General features: G+C 39.6%; 1 protein-coding gene across 10 annotated transcripts in view; it reads left to right on the top strand.

Moving 5' to 3' along the window:
• The window catches only part of CTBP1 (C-terminal binding protein 1), a 232,545-nt gene that overhangs the window by 129,166 nt on the left and 79,615 nt on the right, over positions 1-23,764 (top strand). For all 10 annotated transcript variants that reach the window (XM_053704241.1, XM_053704242.1, XM_053704251.1 and 7 more), the window contains one exon: positions 7,557-7,763. In XM_053704241.1, coding sequence (XP_053560216.1) covers positions 7,557-7,763 — 207 coding nt within the window. The remainder of the gene's footprint in view (positions 1-7,556; positions 7,764-23,764) is intronic.

Consider the following 23,764-nt stretch of genomic DNA (forward strand, 5'->3'; position numbering starts at 1 on the left):
AGATTTGTTACATTAGATGACTGTTCAATTTAGGCCATTTGTAATAGGTTTGTGGATTAAAAACTCTTTATCCATTATCATCAGCCTTGCTTTTTTTTTGTTCAGCTGCTATGTGGTCACCACCATATAGTGAGTCATTTGGTTTGCACACAAGCACAGAAATGAGCTCTATGGTTCAGTGAAACATTAGTGAATATGTGCATGGGAAACAGGATATCAGAAGTGTAACTTGTATGGTTTCTCACAAGATGGTTCTGGTTGTATCATTGTAAGCAAAGAGCAGTGTTTGAAGCGCTGTGCATGAGACCTGCAAAATGAGGTCATACAAGGGATTTTAAACTCAATTTACATTGGTTAAATACCCTGAAGTCCTAAATGAGCTAATCCTCCACATAACCATATGCATATCTCAAGCAGTCTTCCACTCCTTTTCTGTAATTTATTATTATCCCTTACTCTGGTAAAATCCTTAAAGGGACATAAAACCCACAATCTTTATTTCATGATTCAGACAGAGCATGCAGTTTTAAACTGCTTTCTAATTTACTTCTACTATTATCACACGCGTTCTTCATTCTCTTGGTATCTTTTGTTGAAAAGCAGGGACGTAAGCTCAGGTGCGTTCACATGTCTGGAGCACTGTAGGGAAGCCGTTTTTCAAGAATGTTATTCATTTGCAAGAGCACTATTTCCTGCTATGTGGGGCTCCAGATGCCGAACTAGGTGTCTCTTTAACACAGAATATCATGGGAACAAAGCAACATTTTATAATAGAAGTAAATTAGAAATCGTTTTAAAATGTTATGCTCTGTCTGTTTTGGGGTTTTATATCCATTTAAAGAAACGGTAAACACCTTGTAATTACAGTTATGTTGTTTTGCTATAGAATATCAGCCAAGTCTTAATGTTTTTTTAAATAAATATCTCTTTTTTACTGCAATCATTTTTTTTCAAATCGCCAAACTACACCCACCATTTGCCTTATTTGGAAGAGCCAATCTGGGCTTTTGTTTGCAGACAACAAGGCTAGTCACAGTCATAAATGTAATAATAAGTACTCTGTTGTGCAGCTGTTGTCAGATGAAGCCAATTAGTGAAAGGTAGGTAGCAGCGTTAGAGTTGAGAAGGCAGCAGGTACTTTTCATATTCTGAGAATTAGAAATGGCTCAATATTCAGAGCTAAATTACATAAAATAAATAATGAAAATACATAACAGCATTTTATTTATAAAAATCTCAAGGTTTTTACTGTCCCTTTAAAGTATGGCAATCAATCTGCAAGAATCGGATAGCTAAAGTTGATGTGAAATACACAAACCAAACTTTGAATAGCATTTGTTGTCCAGTATAATTCCATGTATTTTTTTATTTTGTAAAATGATGGTCCATAAACCTCCATAACATATGGGATATATTTCCCACCACTAGGGGGAGGTCAAGAACCCTTGCAATAGCTTTAAATTCCTCCCATCTCTATTCAGTTCTTTTCTTGGCCTCACAGTCATTCTTTGCCTTTTGTCCTAGGAGGTTGGCAGAGAAGTGTCAGAAGTTGTTTTTTGTCTCTTATGGAGGGTAGTACTCTTCGACATGGGATGGGAATTTTAAGTAATCCTGTTAGTCTCTCAGTGAGGGCTTGGATGAAAGTTAGAGTCCGGAGATACAGAGAGAGTCTTTCTGCGAAACCATCCTGACTCATATTAACAACTCCACAAGCAATCAGCGTTGACTAACTTCGCTTCACTGCCGCTTTCTTCTCTTAAGTCCATGGCGGAGGCGATGCTACTATCCGTCACTCTTGAAGGGCCGTGTTCCTGTTCCACGGCGTAGATTCCGGTAAGATAGATTTTACTTCTTCATTAATGTACTGTAACTCATTTGTTCCTGCGAGCTTACATGAAAAATACAGGGTCTCAGTGGGACTCCTTTAGTATCTTGGAATCGAGGGTTAATATCTCCTGAGGGGGAGTATTGATCAGGGTGGGGGGTTTAACCCTGTTTGTTAATTTATTCTATCTGCTTATGTGTAGTGTTAACTGGGCTCATGGCTTTTGGAACATAACAGCCTTTGGAAGTGACGTGACTTTAGGCTGGGCGTTGGTTTTTTTTTGGACTGTATGGTTTACCTTGTGACCGGGCGTATTTTACGTTCTGGTCTCCCATTTCCGCATTCCTGACTGTGTGACGGAGAAATCTAGTCCACTGGTGTCTGGTTCATAGGAGGTGAGTGCCCCAGCCATTATGAGTGTCAGGGTGCCGTTTTAAATTGTTGTCTATATAGTCCATCTTTTGGTATCCTTTATCCAGTTATGGAGGATTCTGATGTTGAGATTGTTCACCTTTATGATTCAGATTCTTCGTCCTGTGAAGAATGCGAATTGGCCCCCGTTGAGGTCACTCAGTTATGTTCTGTAGGCCGTACTAGAGCGCCTTGTTCCTCGGGCTCTAGGATTCAAGGGACTGCTGAGCCATCCACCTGGAGGGGGGGCTATCCTCCGAGAGGCAAGTTCCCTACCGCTCCCTACTACTACACATGCAGTAACCCAGGTTATGTTATCCTTCCTCGGAGGGTGGATTGTTCCCCACGGAGGTTATAGCACGTCTTCCCTTTCACATACTTTTGGCAATTTGCTCGTCTACAAAGTCTAGATGTTTATTTGCGATTGTGCTCGTGCCCTATTGACCCGGGTCTCCCAGCCATGGGAGGGCATGTGCAGTTCCCTGCGGGTGTATCTGTTCCTGAGTGTTGTGCCTTTCGTTACAGGCTGGCTCGCCTTCGTGTTCTACTCAGACACGTTTTTGAGTTGTTAGGGTCCCTATCCTTAACGGCTACGGGACTCCTCAGTCTTCTACTTCGAATGGCTCGACTCATTAGACATGAGGGGATGACGTAATCTCCTTTTAGTCTTGCTATCGAGATCCTTCCCAGTTTTGTTGGAAGAACAGGGTTTCCGTTAGGCTGGTCCTGCAGGTTTTTCTGTTCTTCTTAGACGTTAACCTTCGGGTTGCCTCTCATTTACTTTTATCTGGTTTGGATGAATTTTATTTTTTACTTTTATGTTTCCTTCGGGGAACTTACTCTGGATCGATACTCGCTGTTTACTTCTGTGGAAGTTTGTTCGGGACACAACGTTCGTCCCATGTTTTCTGTTTTTTCTTCCTCCCTCTCTTGAGGGCGGATTTAGGCAGCTTGACAGTTATGACCCTGGTTGCAGGCTGGTTTTGCTTGGGTTCAGCTCTTCTGTCTTGCATATTCTACCTGCTGGTCAGGTTGAGGCGCCGAGTGCTCACAATATAATTTGTGTTTCTTGTTGTTTTATTTTACAAGTTTCAGGGTATGCTTTATGAGCAGACTTGCGGGGTCCGTGCGGCTATCTGGTGACTAGGGTCAGTCAATTTTCACTGCGTCACTCTCTGTTGCTTCCGATATATCCTTGGGACCTAGAGTATTCCTTCCCACGTGGGTCTGTCCAGTCGGTCTGGACGTTTTGCCTTTTGGAGGCTCTGGGAATTGTCCTTCTTTGGACTTGTCCTTGTGGATCGGGTCACCTTCTGGGGACCTGGATTTCCCTTGGGGGAGTTGGTTGTTCCCTTTTAGGGACATTAGACATGTGGTGCCTCTGGGCTCCGTTTAAGGGTCCCTTCCTGAGTTGGGGATGCTCTGCATCTCCTTCTTGGGTAGAAGAGGTGCTAGTGGCTTTTTCCATTCATATGGTTCAGGTATTGCCATCTATTGTGGGCATCTCTACCCATGTTTTTCTGTCCTCTGATTTCGGTATCTGAGGTGATGTGGAGACTTGCTGTACTCTGTTCGGCGGTGACTTGTCCTCACTGTTCCCCTTGTTCTTGGAGTTGTGTTGTTGTTTGGCTGCCCTTTTAGACGCTAGAAGTCTTTATAGGGGTCTTGTGAGGCTTTAGCTTTTTTGGAGTAGGCTCCTGCAAGGGGTGGTCTCTTCCCTTTGGGTCAGAGCTTGCAAGGAATTCTTGCTCTTGTTATCCGGGATAATCTGGATTTTCCCCTGTGGGTCTGTTTCTGTATCGGATGGGGTATTTAAATTGCTGGAATGTTGTTTATTATAAACATTTTGGTGCTCGGGCCTTTTGTCCTGGTTCTTCCAGTTGTCGAGTGTTTCACTCAGCGTTTTCACGTGTGGATCCCGCTGTGGGTTGTTACCCGGACCTTTATGATCCTAGGGCTGGTTCAGGTTTCCAGGGTACTTGGGCTTAGCCTTTGTACTGGGTGTTCTGTTTACAACTTGGACAGATTTCCTGAGAGCCGGGCTCTTTGGGGCTCGTCTTGTGACGATACGGTTCCCTTCGGCAGGTGGCTTATTGATGCTCTCTTTTCAGGGGGGTTTAGTTGTCCTCCTTTAGGAGGTATGGTTCCTATTTAGGGGCCTCTCCCGTGTACGGAGGTTGGAACCAATGTTTTATCTGGTTCGGGGGAACAGTCTGCTCTTTGAGTTGTTCCTTTCCATCTGGGGAGCTGCTGGCTTCACGTTGAGACTTTAGTTGGGTGGTTTTGTTAGATCTCATTGGGTCTAAAACCTGTTCGACTGTCTCTAAGGAGGAGTTTTTGGGTTGGCACCCGAGCTCTGTTGGAGTGGCTGTGTCCATTCTTCCTCCCTTTTGGGGGCTGGTCTTGGGGTCTCTTTTGTTCCCCCTGCTTTCAGATCTGCCGTCGCTTGGGCTGTCCAGCTAGGTGTAGAATCTGAGATCTGTTGCTAATCCTCAGGTCTTGGGGATGCCAGTGGGCCTTTTTTTGAGGTTCTGTGCTTCTTCCTTTTTTGAGATCTGTGAGTAGGTTGGGCGGCTTGGATAGCCTGGAGTGTACCCTCTGTCTTGGAGGTTTGGCAATCTGATATTTTGTTTGGCTGCTCTTTCCTTAAGAATAGTATTTTCTTCCGTGTCTTCCTACGGATGGCAGCGTGTTAGTGGACTCAGATGTTTACTTTCTGGGTTTGCTCAGTATTTTGAGTTCTGACGGTTTGAGGACTTGGTCTTGTTCGTGCTGTTGCATGGTGTTTGATAGATGTTTTCTTTTCCTTGCCAATGCCCGATTTTGCACCTTGTGGTTCTGCTTGGTCTCACCTTGTTCTCAGGACCCATTTGGGTATCTGTGGGCTTGGCTTACTTTAAAGGAGTTTTTCCTTTATGGGATCTTGCTGTACCCTGTGGTTCCTCCTTGTTCTCTTCCTTTTGGGGACTTTAGCTGTTACTACTGGTACTAGTAAGGGTTGTGTGGGGACCGACTGCTGGGCGACGGTCTATCCTGGAGGAGTGTTGGCTCAGTGAGGTCTGCTTTTGCGGTCTCTAGTTGGACCTTTGGACTATCTGCGGGTCAGTGTCCTTGGGGCCTTTTCCTTTCTTGTTTTTTTTCCGGGCCTCGGTCGAAGCAGGTTTTGGTTGGGTTGTGGTTTTTCAGCCTGGTGTCCCTTGTTCCTCTGCAGAATGACTGGGGGATGAGGGGAGTGGGAGGAGTATTTAAGCCTTTGGCTGGGGTGTCTTTGCCTCCTCCTGGTGGCCAGGTTCTTATTTCCCAAAAGTAATGAATGCAGCTGTGGACTCTTCCATCTGAAGAAAAGAAAATTATCAGGTAAGCATAATTTAAGTTATTTCCGTATTACAAGGTCCTCCATGTGAACCAATGCATTCCATTAATATCAATCTTGGAAAGTGCTTTTCTTGTTGACAATCTCCTCAGCTAGGAGAGTTTATGAGTTGTCAGCATAGTCCTGTGAGTACCCATTTCTAATTATTCACAAGGGATAAGCCTGTACTTCATGCTAAATATGATTTTCTTCCAAATTGTTGTTCCTTCCTTGTGTCCAGATCCTGCTAACTCTAAGGAGCAACTATTGCATAACATTGATGTAATCAGAGCCCTAGTTTTAAGGGGCAGAAGGCTACTAAGGTAGCATGACCCTCTTGGTTTAAACAAGTGATACACAAGGCTTATTTGGTGGTGGGAAAGTCACCTCCTAAGAGTATCTCAGCTCATTCAAGAGCAATTGCAACTTTGTGGGCTTTTAAAAATGATGCATCTTTGAAACAGATTTGCATACTTTTTTTTCAAGCTTTTCGCATTGATGTTTTTGCTTCTTCGCAAGCAGCTTTTGTAAGGAAAGTCCTTCGGGCTGCAGTGTCTGCTAAATAGGAACTGCCAGAAAAATGGTCCCACCCTTTCCTTAACATAGACCATATGCTCGGGTATTAATACCGTATATTATGGAGGACTATGTACCACTGTCATTTTTATAAAAATGTATACTTACCTTCAATTTTTGGGCAACTCTTCTAATGCCACCTCTATATCTTGAACTGAAAGGAGATGGGAGGTTTGAGGGATTTTAAGCTCTTGTATGGATTCTTCACCTCCTCCTAGTGGTGGGAAATATATCCCATATGTTTTGGAGGACTATGGACCATCATCATTCCGAAAGAAAATTATTTATCAGGTAAGCATACTTTTTGTTTTTCTATTACTACCAGTAAAATGGATGTGAACGTGGCACAATCCCACTGCTTCCGTTAATACCACATAATTTATCCACATTATACATAGTATTCAAAATGTTGGATAACTTTAATGTACTGGTGTAAGGTTTGCCTGTGAAAGTCTTCTTACAGGAATAAAGGCTGTGTACATACAGATATGGCTAGTGACATCACTAGTTTTTGCAGCGCATTAGCCATGGCAAAATTATGCATGTCAAGTATGATATATATATATATATATATATATATATATATATATATATATATATTTATTTGTATTAATTATTTTGTGGGGGGGGGGGATAAAGGTTTCTTAAAACTTATCAAATTACTATATAGTAAAACAATGCTTTCACAGCAAGTTTATTTGGGGAACACTATCTTTAGTTTCCATTTCTGCTACCAGAAGCAGAAGGAAGTGGTAAGGGCAGAGGTCAGGGTGATTGTTCTCACATTCAGCAGGTTAGGAAAAACTGAACAAATAAACAGTGATCCACAGGGGGGCTTTGACTTTAGTAGGGGGGTCTGATTGCCAGCTTGTCATATAACCATCCCCAACAGGTGGCGCATTATAACACTGGCCCTTATGGACGTTAGACTGATAAACACACACAGAACTGCAAGGGCATTGAATTAGAATGATTGAAAAACTCCTTAAAAATTGAACAAAGCATTTAAACTGTGGGAGGGTTTTCAAATGAAAGCCCAAACTAATTAATGAAAATGAATTTGTTGCAGTGCAGGAGCCTTAAATATAATTTGAAAACGTTTGGATATACTGTATTGTGTCTGTGCCTCTTATTCTAGTATAGCAGTAATTACATTGCTTTTTCTGCTTTATATTGGCAGCAACCCACATTAGTATTGCATACTATGTTTCAAGTAGTTCACTACAAACCTCCTATACAAACCTCCTATAATTTAATATTCCTAAATGCAGGAGCCAAACAGTATGTTTTATAGTCCCATATATACTGTGCATAGACTCTGTAGTGGTGGAGAGTAGTGACCACATATGTGGTAGCAACTTCTGATTCACAAAATTATTTTTAATTATTCAGGTATAGCAGTATGTAACGTGCCAGCAGCATCAGTAGAAGAGACTGCAGATTCTACAATGTGCCACATTCTGAACTTGTATAGGAGAACAACATGGCTACATCAGGCGTTACGAGAAGGAACTAGGGTTCAAAGCGTGGAGCAGATTCGAGAGGTGGCTTCTGGAGCTGCACGAATTCGGGGAGAAACATTGGGAATTATAGGACTTGGTAAGGTGCTTGTATTGTATGATGTATATTCCAGGTGTTCATATTTCAAGCAGTGGCTGAAAGATAAAATCAAAAGGTAGTGTACATAAGTCAGAAAAGGCACCAAACATGTAAGGGTAATGATGGGGAATTATTTAAAATATTCTCTTTTTTTAGTTGTATAATAATTTGACTAGAATATCCCTTTAATACTTAAAGGGACATTAAAGTTGAAAAAAAAATAAACATACTTTCAGCAGGGCTCAGAACGTAACCAAGAATCCCTTGAGGTGAATCAATGTAGTTTTGTTTTATATCCATGGTGATAATATTCTTGCAAAACTGGAGCAAAGGGAATGATTCATAGCAGAAGTGGGGAGTTTTTGTATCTAGTATTTAATAGAAGTAAGGAAGTGTAAGATTACTTTAGCAATTCAGTTTGCTGGAGGTCAGGGTGTCTAGGAATAGAGAAATGAAGTTCACAATATTTTTTGGAGCAATGATGACAAGTTAGTGTTGAAGTGATGATGGCCCCCATTTATGAAGCAGCATGGGGCTGTTTTATGAGGGAGCCGGCAACTGAAAATTAAAAAGCACTGGTTTTAAGACCGCTGCTTTTTAACCTCTCTTCCACCTCAGATGTTGATACAAAGGGACCTTTCATTAATCTGTCTGAGACCGAATGGTTCATTTAGATATCTGAAGGACCTTATGAACATTACAATGCTTTTGATTACTGCACAACTAGGGCTACATAGGAAATGTATGGTTAAATTACCACAGATTAGATTCACTAAAGAGTTTAGCCATTTGTAGATACAGACTTATGTTTAAACTCAACTCAAACTGAAACTTTCACTATTCATATATATATAGTATCTCACAAAATTAATGTATAAACCATGGGCAACAAAAGTGAGTACACCCCTAAGTGGAAATGTCCAAATTGGGCCCAAAGTGTCAATATTTTGTGTGTCCACCATTATTTTCCAGCACTGCCTTAACCCTCTTGGGCATGGAGTTCATAAGAGCTTTACGGGTTGCCACTGGAGTCCTCTTCCACTCCTCCAACATCACGGAGCTGGTGGATGTTAGAGACCTTGCGCTCCCCCCACGTTCCGTTTGAAGATGCCCCACAGATGCTCGATAGGGTTTAGCTCGGGAGACATGCTTGGCCAGTCCACCACCTTTACCCTCAGCTTCTTTAGCAAGGCAGTGGTTGTCTTGGAGGTGTGTTTGGGGTCGTTATCATGCTGGAATACTTCCCTGCAGCTACATGAAAAGATATAATAAAATATTTACAAAAATGTGAAGGGTGTACTCACTTTTGTGAGATACTGTGTGTGTGTGTGTATATATATATATATATATATATATATACTCACAGAGAAAGTCCAGCACTCACTTACAAGCTCTCAGCTAAGATTAAAAGCAAAAATGAAAGGGTTAGTTACCGCATTTGGCCAAATGGGACAAGCCCAGGTACCACGTCAAGGTTCCTTCCAAAAACCTGGGACCCTAAAACAGCCACACAATGCAAGCTCTCAATCCAACAAACTGGGAACAAGTGAAGGGTGCACAGGCTTATGTAATCACCCCAGACATATACAAAACACGGAAGGGGACTGCAACCTCAGACCGGCGGACCGGGTACACATCCCATGACCCTCCAACAAGCTCAGCCCTGGGTGCTCACTGGCACTCGCAGGAAGCTGTGCTGTCCCCAGAGTCACAGGCAGTTAACCCCAGACAGGTCTGCGTGCAAGAATCATAGGGTAAATTACAAAACAAATTAATACAACACACAGAGAAAGTCGGTTCCCAGTTTGTTGGATTGAGAGCTTGCATTGTCTGACTGTTTTAGGGTCCCAGGTTTTTGAAGGGACCTTGACGTGGTATCTGGGCTTGTACCATTTGGCCAAATGTGGTAACTAACCCTTCCATTTTTGCTTTTAAACTTAGCTGAGAGCTTTGTGATTGCTGAACTTTCTCTGTTTGTTGTATTCATTTGTTTTGTAATTTACCCTTTGGTTCTTGCACCCAGACCTGTCTGGGGTTAACTGCCTGTGACTCTGGGGACAGCACAGCTTCCTGTGAGTGCCAGTGAGCACCCAGGGCTGAGCATGTTGGAGGGTCATGGGATGTGTACCTGGTCTGGTCTGAGAGTGCACATACATTTTTTTTCTCATTGCCAAATATAGTTCCATAAGGTTTCAATCTATGTGATTTCCATTCTTGTGTCCAAATTCAATTTAGTGAAAGGTACACAATGTTTCCCATGTCAGATATCATGTTATTTCTTTAGATGTGGCGTGAACAGTGTCCAACAATTCTGGAAGACAGACTGTTCATCCAAAAGAAGACAGTAAATCAGTGCACGCTGAGATCACAGCTGCATATTTGGGTGTGCGGGGGGGGGGAATCATCATTAGAAATATTGACACATAGTTTTTGTAGTAGAGCAAAAGTATAGTTTTTCAGTCTAAGCAGAGAAATCTTGACATTCTAGCACGTATTAAAGAAAATATATTGTTTACATTCACTTTGTTTATATCTCATCTGCCTTATAAGAAAAAATATGCAGTTCTGGTCTATTTTTGATCCTTGAAGACCAGGTTTGTAGATGCATTTGTTAAATTGAGGCTGATACCGTAATAATGTAACTTTATACATGATATGGGTTGGGTAGAAGCTGGCTGGTGTGATTTATCAGATCTGATTTTTTCTGAAAACAGAGATTTCATTGAAGGCTTTTATTATTGAAGACCACAACCACTTAAGCATAGTGTTTATTTTTGATCTATCGTACTCCTCAAATAGTAGTTGAATAGAGGATACATAGTTTCCTAGAATGTTGAATCCCTTCTGATTAGAAGCTGTGACCACTTGTTTTTTTATCTTTTCCCATCAACCAGAGCTTAGATGATATCAACCGTGTGTAAACTCAAGAACAAATAGAAAGGTATAAACATTTGCTATAAGGATAAGCTGTGTTATTAATTCAGGGTACTAACAAACCAGTCAAAAAGTTAAAGGGACACTCAAGTCAAAATTAAACTTTAAAGGGATACTAAACCTAATTTTTTTATTTCATGATTCAGATAGAGCATGAGATTTTAAGCACCTTTCTAATTTACTCCTATTATCAATTTTTCTTTGTTCTCATGCTATCTTGATTTGAAAAAGCAGTACTGTAAGCTTTAGAGCCAGACCATGTTTGTTCAGCACCTGGGTAGCACTTGCTGATTTGTGGCTAAATGTAGCAAACCAATCAGCAAGCTCTACCAAGGTGCTGAACTAAAAATGGGCCGGCTCCTAACCTTTTATTACTGCTTTTTCAAATGAAGATAACATGAGAGCAAAGAAAAATTGATAATAGGAGTAAATTAGAAAGTTGCTTAAAATCGCATGCTCTATCTGAATCATGAAAGAAAAAATGTGGGGTTAGTATCCCTTTAACTATTACTCAGACAGAGCACACAATTTTAAACAACTTTCCAAATCACTTCCATTATCTAAATGCGCACAATCTTTTTATATGTACACTTTCAGAGGCTCCCGCTCCTACTGAGCATGTGCAAGATTCACAGAATATCCGTATATGCATTTTGTGATTGGCTGATGGTTTTCAGATGATGCAGTGGGAAGGAAAATAGAACTAACTTTAAAGTTTGTCTGAAAGAAATCTACTACTAATTTGAAATTCATCCTAAGTGATTTTGCACCGTCTTTTTATTATGCATTTACTGATTATACTTTTCTGCTGTGCAGGGACACCCACAGCATTTGCGGGGCCCCACAGCCCAGCGCTCCTCATGTATTCTCTGCCCCTTGTATGCCCCACCCCTATTATTACATTCAGTGTTACCTATATAATTACATTCAGTGTTACCTATATAAAGAATAATAGTTTATATTACATCTCCTGATACTATAAACGCTTCTTCATAAACTAAATACAGGATATATATTGCCCCTTCTCATACCCTCACCCCTGAAAGTACAGGGCCCACCAAAGCGTGGGGCCCTAGGCGGTGCCCCTCTCACCTTGGCCAAAGGGCAGGCCTGCTACTGTGTTTAGTGTTAAATATTATTATAATTTTGTAGGTTTACAGTCTTCCTTTGTGAATGTGTATTTGTCTCCTTTTTCTTATTTAAATCACCAACTCCCTGTAGTAATAATGTGTAATGTGTATTTACATAGGAAACACAGATGTTCTAGCTCTCTGGATAATTAAAACAACTCCATTAATTAAAAGGTTACTGAACTCCCTTTCTTATGCCCCTAAAGTATAATGAGGACAAGATAATGCCAGTCATGGATTATAAGTGAAATTGCAATTTATTGACAATAGTGAACCAAAAATGAAGCGAATTATAGGGACATGTAATCGGCAGTTGTAAAAAATAATTGTGGTGCAGTAAATCCATTATCAGCATATTCATGCTATGTCAAAATAATGCAACAAGTGCCATTATACAATTAGCTGACCTGTTACATAATAAAACAATGACTGCAAATGTTACAATACTTTGCGGCACATTTGATGAAATAACAAGCAATGTGTGAATCTTAGTGGAGAAAATATAATGAGAATGCATGCCTTGGTTTTGAGGAAATGTGTATTTTACACTATGTGTGATGCATTTACAGATGTGATAGGAAGAATAACTGCAGTGTAAAACTAGAATCATTTGCAGAATTTATTTTGCATAACACTTAAAATATAGCTATGACAAGTACATTTTTATCCTGATAACAAGAACGTTTTCATGCTAGTCTAAGGGCCCTTAGGGAGAGATGTGGTTTTTATAAAAATATTATAAATCACATCCCCTAAATAATGGTGGCCCCAATAAAAATAAGTAAACATATTTATATTATACTGCAGTAATAGTCCCTTGTGAGTAAGTTGTGTGGGGTCTTGTGTGAAGTAATATATATCAGTTTTTGGAAGATACATACTTAGTCCGTTAGATGCAGCAGTATTTGAAGTCTGCTTTGGTTAAGCCACCTGGGCTAGGTGTGATAGGACCTTTTATGGAGAAACTTCACAAGTGAATATTAAGATCACCATTGACATATGTAACTGTGATAGGTTCCTTGTAACTGCATAATTATAATAATTTATTATTATTTATTATCAGGTATTTGTAGAGCGCCAACAGGTTCCGCAGCGCTATGAACATGGGTGGCATATAAAAAAACAATTACAGGGATCAAATGGGGAGAGGGCCCTGCCTAGAGTTGCACTGTTGTAGTCGGCTCTTATGAAGGTGAACTACAAACAGCTGGGCTCATAGGCTTACATGCTATGGGGTTTTAAGGGATAGCAGTGGAGATAGGAAGGTTAGTGTAGGTTGTAAGCTTCCCTGAATAGTATAATAATAGACAGAAACTTAATATATATTTGTTGTATAACCAAGAAATATCCTACAACACAAAAAGGCACGATAGACCCATTATAATTATATACCAAAAATGATAATGAATTTAATAAAGCTTTTTCTTGGATGTCCTTGATTCCAAATCCCAGACTGGGTCCTCCCTATCACTGCTCGGAGAGAACATTCAGCACCTGTGCTTTTTATTTAGGTAGACAATTACAAAATAGAATTCTAATCTTGAACAATTACCATGGGCTCTCCATCAAATTATTGCATGAGAAAAACAAGTGGTCTAAAGAATCAGAATCTATTTTTTTAAAGGGACAGTCTAGTCAAAATTAAACTTTCATGATTCAGATAGGGCATGTAATTGTTAAAAAAAACTTTCCAATTTACTTTTATCATCAAATTTGCTCCGTTCTCTTGGTATTCTTTGTTGAAAGCTAAACCTTGGTAGGCTCATATGCTAAGTCTTTGACGGCCGCCTCTTATTTCTGTGTAATATACCAGATATGAGACCGTAAAATGCTAACATTGTAATGCAAAATTGTTTCTTTCAAGATTTAGATATTTATTATTATTTATTTCTTAGTATATCCTTTATTGAAGGAGCACCAATGATCTACTGGGAGCTAGCTGAACACATCGTTAAACCAATGACAATAAGCATATATATGCAGCCACCAATCAGCAACTGTCTTCCTGCTCTTGAGTACACACCCAGATACCGGTGCTAACCCAATATAAGATATTATATCCAAAAGTGGGGAAGTGAGAATGCACAAAAGTACAGAAATCATAAAATAGTGAGTGCAAGTTCTTTCATGAAGCACACACCCTCAGTGTCGGCAAACACTACCCCTGAAAAGGCTGAAAAACAAACCGGGCAAAGGAAAGCACACAAAGCAGCTTCTAAGTGCAGAACTAATGCACTGTTAAAATAACACTCATGGGAAATAAAAGCAAACTTGCAGTACAAACATTCTTACAAACCGCTATGCCCACCGTATTGGTCCTGTGTTTCAACGTGGCGTCCCTGGTATCATATAATGAGAGCCACTTGTGTCCTCCGGCTATAGGATGTCAGCAGTGTCCCTGGGAAGCGACTATGGTCACGGATACTCCACATGGGAGCGGTACTGAATCATCTACGGATGCCTCGATTGGCCAAAAGTCCTTCTGAGCTTATCTTTTCAATAAAGGATATCAGGAGAATGAAGCAAATTACTATAAATACTATAAATACATTGGAAATGTGTTTAAAATAGTATGCTCTGTCTTAATCATGAAAGAAAAATGTTGGTTCGCATGGCCTTTAAGATACTCCAATCAAGCAGCACCATGTATGTATGTATGTATGTGTTTGTGTGTATATACTTATGTATATATGTGTGTTTTATTTATTTATATATATATATATATATATATATATATACACACAAAATCAATGGAAGTGAACTCCAAAGGAATATTTCACAAACAAACTTCACTTTAATGTGAACGTTTTCGGATCAAATATGATCCGTCCTCCGGCAAGTATTCTTTATGTGTATATATGTGTATATATAGTATGTGTGTTATCTACATAAAATTATTGGCATGTACATCTGATAATTGCTTCACTTCCGTACACAATGTGACACACTTATGGTGCTACATTCACATTGCTATTATTTATTAAAAAAAAATTAAAGCAATAAAAAGTTCAAGTCTCCTTCAAAGGAAACATTTTTGTGTTTAGATACCGCATTTTTCTTGACATGCATCCCCAAAGGATATCATGGTGAAGACTTATTAGGCCATGGAGACGCTATTGACTTTGGCCTCTTGAGTTATAGAGACTCATATAAGTTCAATCAATGTGGTTTCACTATGAAGCCACATTGATTTTAGAGCCAATGTTCTTTAGCAATTGAATTGAAAAGTGCCAGATTGTCTATTATATGTTGGACAACAATAAAAGTAAATGGGAAAACCCACCACAACATTAATTTAAATTGGAAAAATGATTTCTGGGCATTCATTTTTGAAGATTCACAGTGATCTTTTTGTTTAAGACAAATAAAAAAGGGTTGTAAAAGTAGCTAATGACAATAGATTTTTAAGCCTTGTAGTTTTTATGTGTTAATACTATTGTGTATTCTTGTAATCTAAATAGTAGTTTAAAGCTTGACAAATACAGGTCGTCAGGTAACTACAGATCTTAGAATTGTATTCCTGGCTCCTAGCTTTTATTTATTACTATATACAAAAGCCTTGTCTGGCTTCCAAAACGTAGTGGCTCCTATGCTTGCTGAAATTGCAATTTGAAGTAAATTGAGCAATTTATTTTATTTTTAATGAAACACATTAAAACTATGATAATTCCTGATTATTTCATAACTGGCTGGTTTAAATAATGCATATTGTTTTGATATTTGTTTGCTATTTTTCCACACATCATAATATTATGTTTCTCCTAACAAGGATAAATGGCTGATGTTGTATTCTATTAAAGGGACAGTAAAGTCAAACGTATAGGGACATGAAACCCAAAATGTTTCTTTCATGATTCAGACAGACAGAACATTTGATTTTAAACAACTTTGCAAGTTACTTCGATTATCTACAGTGCTTCATTCTCTTGGTTTTCTCTGTTGAAAAGCATACCTAGGTAGACTTAGGAGCAGAAGTACACTAATGAGAGCAAGATGCTGATTGGTGGCTGCACATACATGCCACTTTAATTGACTCACCCAATGTGTTCAGCTCGTTCCATGTAGTGCATTGCTGCTCCTTTAACAAAGGATACCAAGATAATAACGCACATTTTATAATAGAAGTTAATTGGAAAGTTTTTTAAACTTGTATGCTCTATCATAATTATTAGAAAAACAAATGGGTTTCATGTCCTGTTATTTTTGTGTTTTTGGGACTTCTGTATGTGGCTATACGCTACAACCGCTGGAGTGGAAAACGTTAGGGTTTTGCAATATCTGCTCAAAGACCAATCTCTTATTTAAAAATAAACATTTAATAAAATGGAAACTCATTGTGTTTCCTCTGTACAAGAACTTGGTGGAAAAAAAGTAATTGTTAATCAATTGTCTTTAATCAGTAACTCTCTCTCCTTTAGTAACCTGCCTGCGCTGGACTTGTAGGTCGTGCTGGTCGTTTAAACTTAGAATGTTTGTGCCAGCAAAAATATTATACTAATTGTTTCTCAGTGACTATATTTCAGCATTTGTTAGTTGCAAAGTATATAGTCAAAATCCTGAGGTCAACCAGCAACATTTAGTAGTTGCTTGGTTTTGTTTTAGTTAATGATATATACTGTAAATAATAAATATTTACATATATAGGACTAGTGATATGTTAGATGTTTTAATTCATCAGTTGTAATGAAGATGCGCTATAACATACTTTTTAATATAGATATGAAATTCAAATACACCACGCTCCGCCGCCCACTTCCAAATTATTTTTTTTGTATGAGCAAATGTATTGAATTGTTGTCCAATCAGCGCTCTCCCCATATGGCACTTTTGTTGTAGCTATAGCGCTGGGCAACAATTCAAACCGTTCGCTCACAGAAAAATTTACTTTTAAAGTGGGTGGTAAAGCGTAGGGTATATGAATTTCATATCTTTACTAAAAAGTAAGTTTTTGCACATCTTGATTACATTACTTACATTAAAGGGACACTGAACCCACATTTCTTTCTTTCATGATTCAGATAGAGCATGCAATTTTAAGCAACTTTCTAATTTACTCCTATTATCAGTTTTCTTCATTCTCTTGCTATCTTTATTTGAAAAGTAAGAATGTAAGTTTAGAAGCCTGACCATTTTTGGTTCACAACCTGGGTTGTGCTTGCTAATTGGTGGCTAAATGCACCCACCAATAAATAAGTGCTGTTCAGAGGTCTGAACCATAAATTGTCTGACTCCTTAGCTTAGATGCCTTCTTTTTCAAATAAAGATAGCAAGAGAACGAAGATAAATTGATAATAGGAGTAAATTAGAAATTTGCTTAAAATTGCCTGCTCTATCTGAATCATGAAAGGGAAAATTTGGGTTTGTATCCCTTTAACAATCAGTTTTTAAAAAGGGGAGATTTAACCATTTATTTAAATGTTGCATTCAATCACAATCCAAAATACCACCGTAAAATATTAATAGTACAGGGCGTGCTAAAAAAGTTTTGTCTGCATCAAGAGGCTTTGGTCAAAATACCAGATTAAACACAAAGTTCAAAATAACTTACAATGCTATTGATTGCACAGTTGCACACTACTTGTCATCTGTTTAATATGAATAAAAGTCATTTTTATCCCACAGAATGGGAAAAGAAAAAAAAAATGGTGCGACTTTGGTCTGTCCCTTAGGCATTAAGTAGTTTGAGAGCTAATTTTCTATAACCCTATATGCCTTGGGCAATATTGCATTTCACAGATTATATCACCCCAGCCTGCTATAAGGAAAAAAGTGAGCAGAGGAACAGCGTTGTACCGAGGTCTTGAAATAATGGTACATTTAAATATTAAGGGCTAATTTTTCGTGCACCCTTTAACAGTCAAATTTCCCGTTTATGGCACACAATAAAATAACCAGCCATAGCAATTAGCTCTCCGAAAATTAACCAGAGATCAGATCTCTGGTTAATTTTCTAAATGTCCCCAATTGGCCCCAAAATAAAGTGTGAGGTAATGTTATAAAAAAAACAGCATGAAGCAATTTTTAGGGGTTAAAAGTGGCCAGTGCGGGGTCTTAGTTCCCCATAGACCGCAATGTAAAGGCACTTTTCTGTGCTGTTTTTTTCTGTGTGTTTGCTGTAGATATATATGTATATGCTTATATACATATATATTTGTGTTATGTGTATATACACATATTAACAAATAAATATATATTCATATACATATATATTTACACCCTTCGGCATGCGAACAAGGCTCCCATTGGAGCCTATGGAAGCACGCTCTCATGAGCGTAATGCTTCCATGCAATGCTATTAATGTTATTAGTCATTAGCGTGCGTTGGTATTACAAAGTGGAGCGCAAATATCGCTTTAGCGATAGCAATATTTTGCGCCCCACTTGTAATATGGCCCTAAATGTGCAAAACGAATGATGATCTTCATGTACTGGAATTTATATATTCCTGTATCCCATGTGTATAATGTAACATAAGTACAATTCATTAGGCATTAGAATATCAATTCTATAACAGGTTATAAACTGAATATGATTTCTGTAAGAAAGTCGAGCTCTACGAACAACTCCAAATTAAACACATTTGAATCTTACAGTTTGGGGAAAAAAAGATCTTATTCTTTGTTGCCTCAATAAGAGGGCTTTTTAAATATTAGCTTTTTTTCTTTGTTCCTGTTCTGAGAGGAGAGAAAAAAACACTCAACTCATTATGGACTTCAGCCAATTAAATGAATAAATTCACTAAAGTTAAATGAAACCTTCATGTGGGGCGTGTCCGGCCAGCGCCTAAGATGGCAGTTCTCTCAGGAGCTCTCCACTTAAAATTTACAATTCACTAGGAAACCTGAGTTATTTTAAGCCATCCAGTACAGCCTTTAGCTGGACAGTATAGAGGATACACTGCTGCACCGAATGACACTTTTGGTGGATTTCAAGGAGCTCCTATGCCGGACTTCAGGGCCCTTTTATAGATTTCTATACAGATATACCCCAGTACCTCCATCAGGAAACTGACTATGCTGCGACTATTACGCCATCTCTAGATTAACCAAACATCCCTACAATGGAGGATTTCGATGACGAGATGCAAGCTCTGCTGGCTATATTTGAGATCCGGATGATAAGCCAATTTAACAGTTTGTCGATCCTGATAAAAACTATCGCTAAACCGGAGGTGCCCGCGGACTCCCTATTGATAACCGAAAATTGTGCCCTTACGTGTGAACTGTGACAGCCGAAGTGCCCCTGTATGCCCCTCCTTTCCTGCTCTACGGAGGATGCGGCCGGCTTCTCGGAGATTGGAATCAGCACTGGGTACTATGTCGCAGATGACTTGATTGGGCAAACGCCAGGCTATAAGGATTGCGAGCTTGACTACCGGTACATCTCCGCCTCCTACGATCTCCTCTCAAGTGGCTTAGATGGTCTTTACAGCGGATTACCGAGTAGGAGACAACATCAGCTTGACTTCCGCAACGTAGCCAGATCCTCAGCAGCTCCACCCAAGACGATCCATTGGTGCACGCATCCTACTCTGTATATGAGCCTAGCCCATACGTTGGAGTTCGAGGGGTGGCTTTGACCGCACAGCCTATCTATGGACTTTCAGATCCACCTTTTTTATGACGAATATCCCACAGCAGTGGCCCGATAGTTATTGGTGTTATACCCCCTACCGCTACAGAAGAGGAATCGGCTAGAAGTCTCAGGTCCTTTTGAAGAGGTGCTGTAGTCACAAGTGTCAGACAGCATATATACTGGACGTGGTGCGGCTGAGGCTGTAACCACCCGCTCTAATATCAGGCTTCTCTATTTCTGGGACAGCTATACATTTGCATAAGCCCTATACAGCTTTGGACTTTCACACCTCCGTAAGAAGTACTCCTTTTGTAAAGATCCAGCCACTCACTTTCATCTCCGGATCACCGCTAGTTTCGGGTTGTGGGGTAAAGAATCACTGCTAATTATTATTAAGGACCTCTCCCTTTACATGAGAACTTAAGCCACTGTACATGGACTTGCAAAAATTTGTTACGTGTTTAAAGTTTTTTTTTTACATTATAATTTCTCATAAGGTAGTTTGATGTTACTGTATGCTCTCTATACATGAGTTAAGTTTGAGTGATCAACATATTTATTTTGTTGTGTGTTGGTCCTACAGTGAGGTGACTAGTCTGAACATCGCCTCTCTGTTCCTACAGAATGGTCCCACTTTTGATTACTTTTAGGGATAAATTTTGCATTTTGTTTAACTCAGGCATGTTGTGTGTTCCTATATCATGTTTACTGAGTTTGCCTTAGTTCATCGGTCCTAGTTTATTCTAATGTTGAAATAATGTTGTACATTATCATACCCTCAACAAGTCTCTACTATTACGGAAGCAAATCACGCTATTTACCCAAATTTAGTATAGCGTATTATTTCTTTTGGGTTCCATGTTCATACTTGTGTACTTGGCAATTACTCCCCTCTATGAGTCTAGGGACATTCACAGTTAGGCCAGTTGAAAATACCTTTGCTAACATTCCTTAAATAAGGCTGCATACCTCAGTTGACAACTAAAGCCACATTTACATGGTACCAAAAGGCGCCTGTTTCATGACTCCATGTTTCTACAGAAATCTCTGATATATTATTTTTATTATTATGTAGAGTTTTTAAAGGCAAAGTTGTACCTTCTGGGTTTCAATAATAAGATTTCTGAGGAGGAATATTTTGTCCCATAAGCTTAATGCATATTTTGTCAGGAACTACGACCTATGATTAATTTGGGCCAACCGTATATTGAGTGTTCCTACACAGAGTTTACTGAGCTCGCCTCAGACTATAGGTCCTAGCTTATTCTAATGCTTAAATAATACTGTACATTGTCTTACCCTTAACAAGTCTCAACTATTACTGAAGCAAATCATACTATCTCCCCAAATTTAGTATAGCCTAGTATTTCTTGTGGGTTTGGCAATTACTCCCCTCTGATGGTTGAAGGACATTCACATTTAGACCAGTTGAAAGTACCCTTGATAATATTCCTTAAACAACGTTACATACATTAGTTGATAATTAAAGCCACAATCATACAGTATCACACTACGCATGTCCCATGATTTCATGTATCTGCAGAAATCTCTCAGATCTATTGTTTTTATTACTTTGTAGAGTTTTCAAAGGCAAAATTGTACCTCCTGGGTTGCCATAATAAGCTCTCTAAGGAGAGATATTTAGCTCCACAAGCTCAATGCATAATTGGTTATAAGCAACCCTCTATGGTTAATCTGAGCCAACAGTCTAACACTATTGAGATTTCCCGAGGGATCAGAGACACAGACATTCGCCGAAATAGTTTTAAGCCCCCTCCATGGTCCCATTACCCCTTCTTTAGATAGGTATACAGTTAGCATGCCACACATGCAAAGAGGGAACCCCGAGGGGAACCGAAAGCGGGGTGCGCTCTAAAATAAAATCAATCAAAACTGTGCACCAACCATAAACCTTCGTGAAAACGGATGGTGATAGAAAGACAATGTACGACCAAATGTACAAGCGGCAAAGCTCCTCTGGTCCTCGGAGTGAAGATTTCTGTAAATTAGAAGTAGAAAAGAGGGCGCCACATAGCGTGATACTGTTGACTTAAAGCAATGAGGGTGAATAATAGTAAAGGCTTACCAAAAGGTTATGCACCGTATTGTAACCGGTGCTAGCAGGCAGACTAACACTCTCAGTGGTTAGCACACTGGGTGGCCTCAGGTGTACTGCATACAGGTGGTACTCTGCGTGGCTTGATTGGGAGTGATAGAACGTCTGTGCAGCTTGTGTGTTAAAGACTGTGGTAGGTAAAATGATAAAACACCTTTCTCTTGTTAAGTGTATTCAGTCCACGGGTCATCCATTACTTATGGGATATATTCCCTTCCCAACAGGAAGTTGCAAGAGGATCACCCAAAGCAGAGCTGCTATATAGCTCCTCCCCTCACATGTCATATCCAGTCATTCTCTTGCAACCCTCAACATAGATGGAGGTCGTGAGAGGAGAGTGGTGTTTTATACTTAATTATTTCTTCAATCAAAAGTTTGTTATTTTTAAATGGCACCGGAGTGTGCTGTTTTTTTTTCTCAGGCAGTATTTGGAAGAAGATCTATGATCTTAGCAGAAGTAACTAAGATCCACTGGCTGCTCTCGCACATTCTGAGGAGTGGGGTAACTTCAGAAAGGGAATAGCGTGCGGGGTCTCCTGCAAATAAGGTATGTGCAGTAAAATATTTTTCTAAGGAATGGAATTGACTAATAAAATACTGCTGATACCGATGTAATGTAAGTACAGCCTTAAATGCAGTGAAAGCGACTGGTATCAGGCTGATTAATGTATATGCAGTAAAGTAATTTTCTAAGGAATGGAATTTGACTAAGAAAATGCTACTAATACTGAAGTAATGTAATAAGCCTTAAAATGCAGTAGAAGGACTGGTATCAGGCTTATCAATAGAGATACATACTCTTTAAAAAAAGGATGTTAAAACGTTTGCTGGCATGTTTAATCGTTTTTTGTGAGGTACATTGGTGATAAAACTTATTGGGGCATGAATTTTTCCACATGGCTGACTTATATTTCTGCATAGAAACAGTTAACTGAGGTTCCCACTGTTGTAATAATGAGTGGGAGGGGCCTATTTTAGCGCTTTTTTGCGTAGTAAAAATTCAGTCTCAGTCTTCCTGCTTCTTCCTGCATGACCCAGGATGTCTCTAGAGAGCTCAAGGGACTTCAAAAGTCATTTTTGAGGGAGGTAATCAGTCACAGCAGACCTGTGACAGTGTGTTGACTGTGTTAAAAACCGTTTTTTTTCTCTATTTGATTTTCCGTTTTGGGTATTAAGGGGTTAATCATCCATTTGCAAGTGGGTGCAATGCTCTGCTAACTTAATACATTTACTGTGAAAATTTGGTTGCTATAACTGATTTGGTTCATTGTTATTTCAACTGTGACAGTTTTTTGTGCTTCTTAAAGGCTTACAGAAATTATTAGCAAGGAGTGGGATAGACCCGGTGTGCCCTTTTCCCCACCTCCTATATTTAGGAAAATGTTTCCAATAGACACCACTACACGGGACCTATGGCAGACGGACCCTAAGGTGGAGGGAGCAGTTTCTACTTTAGCTAAGCGTACCACTATCCCGGTGGAGGATAGTTGTGCTTTTTCGGATCCAATGGATAAAAAAATTAGGTTACCTTAAGAAAATGTTTGTTCAACAAGGTTTTATCTTACAGCCCCTTGCATGCATTGCGCCTGTCACTGCTGCTGCGGCATTCTGGTTTGAGTCTCTAGAAGAGGCCATTCACACAGCTCCATTGGATGAAATTATGGACAAGCTTAAAGCACTTAAGCTAGCTAATGCATTTGTTTCTGATGCCATTGTACATTTAACTAAACTAACGGCTAAGAACTCCGGATTCGCCATCCAGGCGCGCAGAGCGCTATGGCTTAAATCCTGGTCAGCTGACGTGACTTCTAAATCTAAATAGCTTAATATTCCTTTCAAGGGGCAAACCTTATTCGGGCCCGGCTTGAAAGAAATTATCGCTGACATTACTGGAGGTAAGGGTCATACTCTTCCTCAGGACAGGGCCAAATCAAAGGCCAAACAGTCTAATTTTCGTGCCTTTCAAAACTTCAAGGCAGGAGCAGCATCAACTTCCTCCGCTCCAAAACAGGAAGGAACTGTTGCTCGTTACAGACAGGCCTGGAAAACTAACCAGTCCTGGAACAAGGGCAAGCAGGCCAGAAAACCTACTACTGCCCCTAAGACAGCATGAAGGGATGGCCCCCTATCCGGAAACGGATCTAGTGGGTGGCAGACTTTCTCTCTTCGCCCAGGCGTGGGCAAGAGATGTCCAGGATCCCTGGGCGTTGGAGATCATATCTCAAGGATATCTTCTGGACTTCAAA

This window comes from Bombina bombina, chromosome 2 (assembly GCF_027579735.1).
Source record: "Bombina bombina isolate aBomBom1 chromosome 2, aBomBom1.pri, whole genome shotgun sequence".
Taxonomy (NCBI): domain Eukaryota; kingdom Metazoa; phylum Chordata; class Amphibia; order Anura; family Bombinatoridae; genus Bombina; species Bombina bombina.